The following is a 10,791-nucleotide window of genomic DNA, read 5'->3' on the forward strand; positions in this document are numbered from 1 at the left end:
AACAATATTTTGAGTAAATGTACGAGGAACAAGTGACCAAGTGCCATTCTGAATGAGGGCATTGAATTCAGAAGTCATGGTGTCTTGTTAGGCAGGATCTTTGTTGGCGCTGGTAAAGCAACTTGGTTCACAATACTATCAGGCAGGATCTTTGTTGGCGCTGGTAAAGCAACTTGGTTCACAATACTCCGTAGTGACAATATGTGCAACAACCTTTGATTTAGCACGAGTAACCATAGGATGCAAGGAGCAAGCCGATACCTTGAGAGATCCATTGGTAGATGCAGCAGATGGAGGTGTAGGGGATGGAGAGTCAGTAGTATTTGAACTGGAGGGAGGTGAAGTAGCTAAAAGACCAGGAGGTGTAGGCGAAGAGTCCTCTGGAGCAGTAGAAGACCAAATAGAGATTTCTGAAGGAAGCAGCGCAGTCGATGTTGATGGCATAGAGTTAGAGGGCATCAAGGATTGTGATGCATCAAACGGAAATGAGGTCTCATCAAAGTGAACATGGTGAGAGATAAAAATTCGACCTGTACGTGGATAAAGACACCAATATCCTTTGTAAGTATCACTGTATCCAAGGAATACACACTTGACAGATCGAAAATCTAGTTTCTGACGATTGTAAGGCCGAGTCAGAGGATAACTAGCACAACCAAAAGTGCGAAAAAAAAAACCATAGTTAGGAGGTCAATGGAAAAAGACCTCAAAAGGCGACTGACGATGCAACGTAGTAGTTGGAAATCGATTGATTAGATAAGCCACAGTGAGAAATGCCTCATCCCAGTAGTAGAGTGGCATAGTCGCATGAGCAAGTAAGGTGAGACCCATTTCTGTAATATGTTTGATCTTGCATTCATCAACTCCATTTTGTTCACTCGTGTAAGGGCATGAGAGACGATGACGAATTCCGTGTAAGTGGATGACAGTAGCAAGATTGCGATATTCGCCACCCCAATTTGAATGACTTTAATTTTCCTATCAAATTGGTTCTCAACAAATGTTTTAAATTTTATAAATACCGATAAGACATCAGATTTTTACTTGAGAGGATAAATCCAAATATAGCGGCTATAATCATCCACAAAATGTACAAAATAATAACATCCATTAGAGCAAAAAACCTGTGATGGACCCCAAACATCTGAATGCATTAATTCTAAAGGACTTGTAATTTGAGATTGCGAATTTGGAAATGGTTGTTTGTGAGCTTTCCTATATTGACAAGCATCACAAAAAGCAACTATCTTATTTCCTGAGACAAGTAACTGGAAAGTACAAATAACAAAAAAAACTACTACCGAAGATGGATGTCCAAGTCGGTGGTGCCATGTAGTAATTAAGAAGCGCTCTCTGAGAAAAGTACATCATTTGGTGTTGAATTTCTCAGATCGATTTAGCCGATATAAGCCCCCATCAAGTGTTTCGCGAAGAAGTTCCTTCTTCGTGACCCGATTCTTAACAACACAGAATGTCGGATGAAATTCAAAGAAGACGTTATTATCGATCGTAAAGCGGACAACACTTAATAGATTTTTGTTTATAGTAGGCACATGAAATATATTACGCAAGTATAGTGACCTATCGATACTCTTGAATTATTATGTTTGGAATGAAATGAATAAGATTTGAATGCAATTTTATATCCACGTATCTATTTCTATTTATTAAATTTTCATATCCTTCCTTTCCATCCATATTTATATGGATCTATCATCCTATTATTATCTATAATTTTTTTAAAAAAATAAATTATTCTATTCATATTCTATCCATCCTCCTATTACTATATATATATATATATATATATATATATATATATATATATATATATATATATTTTAAAAAAATAAATGAATAAATTATTTTAATAAACTTATAAATATTTATTAAAATTTTAAAATTTTAAATTCCTCCTCCAATAGGTAAGAATTTATCTACAAGAGAAGATAGGATGCATATTAATAACCAAGATGAAAAGCTAGGAAAAATTTTTTCTTTTCAAAAAACAAAAAAGACTTATATACATCGAGAACTTTGCTGTAGACCGTAGCCTCGTGTGTGCTACAGTGAGTCAGACGCCTAAATGCAATTATTTTTTTAAAATTAATATTTTCTTAGAGATGAACACTATACTCTAAATTTTTTAATTTTTTAAAAAAATTTAAACATTATAAAAAAAAATTATAACATAATTCATAAATCTTTAAATCTTAAATTTTAAATACATATAATATAACCTACGAGTATCTAAAATTTTAATTTTAAACGTCTTCAAGAAAAAAATTTAAATCCTAAAAAAATAATCTTATTTACTCAAACTCATTATAACTAAACTTCTAAATCAAAAACTCTAAATATATATAATATATCATAAAATAAAAAAATATTATATAAATTCGATGGCTAAATTCAAATTTTATATATATATATATATATATATATATATATATATATATATATATCAGATCTAAAAAATCTCTTCCATTCATTTTTCTATTTAGATTGAATATCAAATTTTTTATATGATTTCTGACCGTGTTTTTTATTTTATGAAAACAAATGCTTGAATTGTAAACTCATTTTGAAAGCCCATTTGGTAAGCTTTCTCTATCAGAGGAATAAAGTAAGTTCAAAATCCCCAAAGAAAATTTTAAAAAAATACTAAAAAATCTATTTAATTTTTCAAAATTGCTTCGTGACGTACTGCGTAAAGCACGCCAAAAATTTTTACTTACAAATTGTTTGTTCGCTGACTGACTGTTGAATCGACTTGCAGCTCAAAATCCACCTCGCCGCAGTCTAATTCTCTGTGTTCTCGTCCATGGAGAACTCATCCGTCTCTGGGGCGCAAAAGAGTCTTCCCTCCACGAAAAGCACCAGCCTCTTCCTCCAAATCGTCGAACACCCCGACGGCACCGTCACCCGCCCCGCGGTCCCCGTCCTCCCGCCCTCCGGCGATCAACCCGATGCCGACGTCCTCTCCCGAGACGTCCCCCTCAATCCCCCGAACGGCACATGGCTCCGCATCTACCGCCCCAACCCCCTCCCTCCAGCCGCCAAGCTCCCCGTCATCATCTACTTCCACGGCGGCGGCTTCGTCGTCTTCAGCTCCGGCACCGCCTTCTACCACGCCTTCTGCGAGGCGATGGTTCGCCATGTCTCCGCCCTGGTCGTCTCCGTCGACTACCGCCTCGCGCCTGAGCACCGCCTCCCCGCCGCGTACGAGGACGCGGCGGAGGCCGTGCTCTGGCTCCGATCCCAATTAGGTCGAGGAGGGGGAGGAGATCCGTGGCTGGCACGCCACGGCGACGCCTCCCGCTGCTTTCTCATGGGCAGCAGCTCCGGCGCCAACATGGCGTACCACGCCGGACTGCTCCTCACGGCCCTGGAGCTGCACCCGGTCAAGTTCACGGGGCTGATCCTCAACCAGCCCTACTTCGGCGGAGAGGAGATGACTCCGTCGGAGACGAGGTCGGAGGAGGACCAAATACTCCCCCTCCGCGCTAACCAGATGCTGTGGAGGCTGGCGCTGCCGGAAGGCGCGGATCGGGACCATCGATTCTGCAACCCGGTGGCGGCGGTTCCGGCGGAGCTGAGGCATCTGCCGATGTGTCTGGTGACGGGCTGCGAAGGGGATCCGTTGGTCGACCGGCAGCGGCAGTTCGTGGAAATGATGGAGAAGGAAGGAAGCGGCGGCGGCGCCACCGCCGTGGTGGCGAAGTTTCGCGAAGGAGGGTTTCACGCGGCGGAGCTGCTCGATCCGGAGTGGGCGGAAACCCTAATCGCGGAGGTTCGGGCGTTCGTTGCGAGCGCTTGTTAGTGGCTCCACTAAACTTTGAAATAAAATAAAATATAAAAAAATTCAATGATTTTAAAAAGGTGAAATAATGGTCGTAAATAATGGATATTTGGTTAATGCAATTGTCGATCGATTACGATGGACTTGTGCCAAATGGGGCAGTGGAGTCTCTGTGTTGTCTTGGTCCCGATTAATGAAGTTGGGAGTTTTATAATGTAGCAGAATATAAAATGGCTGGTGCACTGCATGGTGCTGCTTGTATGGTGGATGGTGCATATGGACCAGAAAAGGAAGGGAGCAGCGGCAGAGGAGCAGAGCAACCCAACAATGAGCAGTCCCCCCACTCATTCAATGCTACGAAACATCATGTGACCAGAGAGACCCCGACACATCCACACCGATACCCCATCTTTCTTTTACCATCCTCCTCCACCTCCCTCACCTCCCCCTCTTTCTCTCTCTATTTGTGTGACAGAGAAGAGACACTGCTGGTGCATGCATTTTTCCTCAATGTCGCGTCCTCGCCTGAATTGATTGGTATTTAACTTGTCGATCCACGGCGTTGCCTCTCAGTTCGATGGGATGATGAGGGAGCGGCAGCGGTGGCAGCCGGAGGAGGACGCGCTCCTGCGGGAGTACGTGAAGCAGTACGGGGCGAAGGAGTGGGCGCTGGTGTCGGAGCGCATGGGGCGCCCGCTCCACCGCGACCCCAAGTCGTGCCACGAGCGCTGGAGGAACTACCTCCGTCCGGGCCTCAAGAAGGGCTCGCTCTCCCCCGACGAGCAGTCCCTTCTCATCTCCCTCCAGGCACGGTACGGCAACAAGTGGAAGGCCATCGCCGCCCACCTCCCCGGCCGCACCCCCAAGCGCCTCGGGAAGTGGTGGGAAGTCTTCAAGGAGAAGCAGCTCAAGCTCAATACCAACCACACTTCCTCCTCCTCTTCGTTCTCCTCTTCTTCCTCCCCCTTCGCCTTTCCGCCCTCTGTTTCCGCCGCTGGCGCCGCCTCCCCTAGCGCGTACGAACACATCCTCCACACCTTCGCCGAGAAGCACGCGCTCAATATGGCCTGTGCCGACCACTCCCCGTCTCCAGGCAGCTCCTCGTCCGCGGCGGCGGCGCCGTCGGTGGCGCTCTCGCTCTCAATCTCGCCGCCTCCGGCGCCGGAGCTCGCGCCGCACCAGCTGTCTCTCGTCGCGAGGCTGTGCGAGGAGGTGGAGGAGGGACGGCGCGCCTGGGCGCAACACCGGAAGGATGCGGCGTGGCGGCTGAGCCGGCTGGAGCAGCAAATGGAGACGGAGAAGGCGCGGAGGAAGCGGGAGAAGGTGGAGGAGGTGGAAGAGCGGATTCGGCGACTGAGGGAGGAAGAAAAGGCGTGGCTGGAGAGGGCGGATGCGGAGTGGAGGGAGAGAATGGGACACTTGAGGACGGAGGCGGAGGCCGAGGAGATGGAAAAGGCGGAGGCGTGGGCGCGCAAGCAGACCAAACTCCTTTCGTTGATCCAGACAATCGCCGGCGGCGAGGGGCGGGGGTCGTCTCGTGACCACTCCATTCTTCAATTTCCTTAGCATATGTAACATAAACTAGTTGATGCCGACGATTAACAATAAGAACCACACTTTATTAATTCTGTCTTCCTAATTTGCCAAATGGAATCCACACGCTGTATCTATCATCGCTGTCAGCTCTGTATGTTTCCCGGATTAACACGATAATATTTCATCATCGTCAAATAACTAGCTCTACTATCTATAATACGCCGTAGATGTACAGAAGAAGAAGAGAGCAGCTTTTGTTGGAGGAAGGGGAAGATGGTAGGCGTTAGGTGGTGGTGGTGGGTGAATTGAGTGGTGCCCGGAGCAATTAATTTTTCCATTAAAAGCGAAGGGACAAAAGTTGAATTGTCACCGCCCGGAGTCATGGGGGAGATTAGAAGGGCAGCAGGAGCCCGCCAGCCAGCCGGCCAGCAGCTTGCGCAGTGAAAAGGACAGGTCGCATGGACGATTGGGCCTGAGGACCTCAGTCCCAGATGGATGGATGCATTTGAAGGGTAGTGTGGTGTGGGAATTGGAAAGTGAAAACTCCTCGTCTTAATCTCTTCTTTCACTGCTCTCTCTTTTATCTGCTCACTATTAGTAGCAGCCAGCAGGGGCAGAGGACCCCCTTGGCGAGATGGGACGCTTCAGGGCCCCGTCCTTTTCACACCACCACGTCTGCAGGCCTGAAGCAATAAACAACACCGCGACAGAGTAGCGGCACCACCGCGGCACGATGTGGCATCGGGTGGGTGGGTGGGTGGTGGAGGGAGACGAGAAAACACAGATCAATTCTATGCGATGAGCGCGGGAGAGACAGCGACAACTCCTTGTCATGTGTGGTCGGAATGGGGAGGAGGAGGAGGAGGAGGAGGAGAGTACCTGCCTCTCGCTCTTGGACCTCGCGGAGATCCCCAAACTGAGCAGATCCGTGCTGGGTAGGCGTGACACTGACAACACTATCTAGCGGCTAAGTTAAAAAAACATAATTCAAAAGCTGGTTGCTTCCGCGTTAGAAATGTTTTTTATTTTACAATAAATTTTGTAAATGATATATATAAATAGGTAACAATTAATAGGCGTCCTTTTTAAAATATTTTTTAAATTTTAATTAAAAATGTATAGAAAAATATTTAAAAATTTAATAAATTATATATACCACATCGATATATATTATTTGTAACAAAGTTATCAGTATCAAGTATTTTGGTATTTCAATATATATTGAATAAATTATTTTATAAATTAATTATTTATATTTTTAATTAGGATTTTGGGTTTTAATACTGTCATATAAGATTTTTTTAAAAATATACCTATTAGGATACAACTATTATTAAAAAAATATAAAAATATTATATTTTACGTCTTATGATATATTATGCGTCTTATTGTTCAATCCAAATAAAAAATTATAACATTTCAAAATTTACTCGTCAAACATAGTGTAGCAGGTACTAACTAATAATTGTTACAACATAATTTTTTCTATTGTAGCAACTGCTGGTTACAACATAGGAAAAATTATATTGTAATAGGTACTGGTTAGTGATGTGCTTAGTTTGTAAGTACTTTTATTCTTATTTTTGTAAGATCGTTGCGCTAGGGGGATGAATAGTATTCGTGACTTTCACGTTCATTTAAAACTTTCGAGAGATAAGCGGTAGCAGAATAAAGAAAAGAAAATGTAATGCTAACAAGGTCAAGAGTTAATTGGTTCGGAGTTTGTGACGATTTCTACTTCAAAGTCCGCACTCGTTGAGTGTTTTCGATGGACAATCACTATCAGTTCAAAATAGTACAAGTAGAGATTTACAACTTTTGAAGAACTGAAATAATTTAAATGTACTGACGATCTACAAATTTGAAGAATCAAGCCTTCGATCGTCGGAGTAATTTTTGGGCGTCGTAGAAGCGTTTTCTGAGCAGGGTATAGGAGCAGAAGATGATTGGAATGATGTAATGAAGTTGTTGGTTGAAACCTTCTTTTATAGCCCTGTCTGGCGCTTGGATCCCCTCCCGGGTGCCTGGATTGTGCTGATGTGGCGATCTCTCATCAAACATTCATCCTTGAAGTTTACCCACGTCCAAGCGCCCGAACCCCCTCTGGGCACCTGGAACACTGACGTGGGTCGACCAGTCATCACGCTCCAGCTCAGCATGTTAATCAAATTTCAATCGTTCGGGCGCGTAAAGCACCAAGCGGTCGGACTCCGGGCACTTGGACATCCTCTAGGCGCCCGGACTACCATTTTTACCAAGTTATTTTTCTGCAAAATAAGGTTAGTTCAGGTAATAATATATAAAGAATGATAAGTTTTGACAGCTTTCGGATTGTCCAGTCCTGACTTTAAGTTTCACTAAAACTTTAGGTCAGACCAACGTCAATTGTTCTCTCTTCGGGGAACGCGTCCTCACCTATTCCTCTCAGGAAAAATTACCTTTTGCCAGATTGGTCATCAAGACCGTTTGGACTTTTGTTCAGCGCCCGAGACTTTAGGATTTCATGTTGGACATCCGCTCCCCGACCAATCCAGTCTTCCACCTGGTATTCGCAACTCTCAGAATTTTCAACTAGTGTCCTCGACTATAGGATTTCACTCAATGCCCTCGACATGCCAAGACTTTGCGGAGTCCCCTAGAGCAGGACTTTGTTATCTAACCACAACTAGGACTTTCCACCTACCTAGCCTCGACTAGGACCTTCCTTTGTCTAAGGTCATTCAAGACTTTTCTACATACTCAGTTCAACTTGTTAAACAAACAACATAGTTTAACTTTGAACCTTTGCCAATATCAAACACAAATTTGATTAGCTAATGCTTCTAGCACCAACAATTTTAACGTATATTTACTTACATTTTTTGATTACATTCTATATTGTTGCACCTTATTTTATCATTATTGCACTCTTTATTGTAGATCTGCTCTTTATCATTTTTTGATTGATAGGTTACGATTTGGAGAATAAATGGAGACAAAACACACCTTGAAACTATATTAGGAAGAAGCCATAACATGATCGTTGATACGGGTTATATCAAGCGGATCTAGAAGATGACGTGGTGGTCAAAGTCAAGATGATGTGGCGGTCAAAGTTAGGGTAAAGGAGTATTTTGCACTTGGTTCTATTGATCACCTAGCCTCAAAGTTTTCGGGTCTTGCCTGCATGACCCTAAGGCAGGACGCTAGGGTAAGGTCGACTGGTTACAAATCTAGTCGGATATAAGGACTCTAGGACTTTACATTGAAACTAAAATATGCTCAGTCAGTAAATGGCCGACTGCGCTCTAGACACTTAAGCCTTCTAAAGATCTTTATACTTGCACGACTGAATGAAAGGTCGGTCGAACATAAGGCTCTATGTGTATGCCCGGCCAAGCAAAGATCGGGTGAGCTTAAAGACACTTAGCCTCATAAACCTCTTTATACTAAATTGGTCGGATAAGGGTCGATCGAACATAAGGCTCTATGTGTACGCCCGATCAGGCAAAGACTGGGCAGACTTAAAGACACTTAGCCTCATAATCCTCTTTATACTGGATCAACCAAATAAAGGTTAGTTGAACATAAAGCTCAATGTGTACGCTCGGCCGGGCAAAGATCGGGCGAGCTTAAAGACACTTAGTCTCATAAACCTCTTTATACTGGATCGACCGGATAAAGGTCGGTCTGAAAGCGCTAGAATTCCATTCTGTTTAAATTACCTCGTACAAAAATTATACAAGTACAGAATTATTCCTAGCAACTCGCATGTTTGATCAGATACGTGTTTGATCAATCAAGTAAGTTTTTGACGGATCAAAGCACACATTGATCGAAATACAAGATCGCTGACCTCTTGTGTTAGTATTCAAAATCGATACAAAGAAAACTCGACTAATTACGCAGCAGAATTAAAGAATTAGTTGTACCTTTTCTTTGTAGCTAAAGACCTCTTGATCTTCTACCATATTCCTCTCCTCTTCTTGGACGTCGTGTGGGCGACGATCTACCAAGACAACACCACTCTCTTTCTTTTCTTGGTTTCAAATGGTCGGTTATAAAAGGAGACTCTAGGATGGGGCACCTTCTAATCTTCTTCCTTCTCCTCTTCTTCCTCTTCTCCACTTCTTCCTCTTTTTCCTCTTCTTCAAACCACTGCCCACCAAGGAAGAGGAGGAGGGGCGCTGACCCTTGTTGTGGAGGAGGAGGGGCACCGGCCACAAGGAAGAGATGTGAGGGGCGCCGGCCACCAAGGAGGGGCGCCGACCCTAGGTGGAGAGGAAGTAGCGCCGACCACAAGCAAGGGAGAAGGGAATTGTGGAAAATTAAGTTTTAGGGGGCACCACCTACTCCTTTTATAACCTTTGCTGTCAGTTACAAAGAAAGAAAAATAACAGAATTCTGTTAAGAAAAAATCTCCCTTTCTAGGATGGAGAAAACCAAACCAAGTTAAACCAAACCAAGTTAAGTTAAACCAAACCAAATTAAGTTAAACCGAACCAAGTTAAGTTAACCCAAACCAAGTTAAGTTAAACTAAACATAGTTGTGGATGGGTGGATGCGAGGCTTTATATAGAGGCTATAACAGGGACCTAGAGGAGGAATTGGTTTAGGCCTCCTGATGGGCTTGGGCTTCCTGTGTTTGCCCGAACACTCAACCTAAGTCCATCAATAATAACACATACCACTAAAGAGTTATTATTGAACTACCGCACTAATCCCATATTACAATATGGGTTCTTTTTTATCATAAGTGTGTTAATCTTCCTGTGTTTAAGATATTGTATGTCTGTTAATTAAATGAGTTACTGACAACTCAATTAATTAACATCTGATTTCAAAAGTAGTACCACTCAACTTTATCATTATGCCAGACTAAGTCTACTTGCAGGCTTTACATGATAATCCTTATGAGCTCCTCAAGGGGACATCATCAGCCTAAATAATTAGGACACAGATTTCTTCTATAATCAATAATACACCATATAAATAATACTATCTCTCAACTCATTGGGCATATTGATTTAATGAATAAATCTCACCCATTGATAAGTTAAAGAAATAAATACTAAGTATACACGCTTGTTATTATATAAGGATTAAGAAGACGCACATCCATAATAACAGAGGTTCTATTCTTTTATGTAGTTAGTATAAATCGAACAACCTCAAACGGTCCTGCTCAATACACATATAGTGTACTAGTATAATTTTATAGTTAAGACAGACTAATACCAAATTGCACTACAACCGTTCTAATGGTTTGCCTCAATCCATTTTGGTTGTGAGCTACTATTTATAATTTATAAGGAACCGATAACATGTTCTTCTGTGTGACATCACACACCATATTATCTATAATATAAATAAAATGGACAACTACATTTGACCAAAGTGATTCTCATTTCAAAATATTTCAAAACAGATGTTCATATAAAAGCTAGACTTATAGTATACATCCCAACAATCTC

The 10,791-nt window shown here is 42.8% G+C and overlaps 2 protein-coding genes across 2 annotated transcripts; both read left to right on the top strand.

The window, feature by feature from the left end:
- Positions 1–2,687: 2,687 nt before the first annotated feature.
- LOC122006496 (probable carboxylesterase 8) lies at positions 2,688–4,016 on the top strand. The gene has a single exon (XM_042562025.1). It carries the CDS (start codon positions 2,825–2,827, stop codon positions 3,821–3,823), a length of 999 nt encoding a protein of 332 aa, XP_042417959.1. The 5' UTR covers positions 2,688–2,824; the 3' UTR covers positions 3,824–4,016.
- Positions 4,017–4,150: 134 nt separating this feature from the next.
- LOC122006497 (protein rough sheath 2 homolog) lies at positions 4,151–5,533 on the top strand. Its single transcript, XM_042562026.1, has one exon. It carries the CDS (start codon positions 4,385–4,387, stop codon positions 5,366–5,368), a length of 984 nt encoding a protein of 327 aa, XP_042417960.1. The 5' UTR covers positions 4,151–4,384; the 3' UTR covers positions 5,369–5,533.
- Positions 5,534–10,791: the final 5,258 nt, after the last annotated feature.

The sequence above is a fragment of the Zingiber officinale genome, chromosome 7B (genome assembly GCF_018446385.1).
Source record: "Zingiber officinale cultivar Zhangliang chromosome 7B, Zo_v1.1, whole genome shotgun sequence".
In the NCBI taxonomy this organism is placed as follows: domain Eukaryota; kingdom Viridiplantae; phylum Streptophyta; class Magnoliopsida; order Zingiberales; family Zingiberaceae; genus Zingiber; species Zingiber officinale.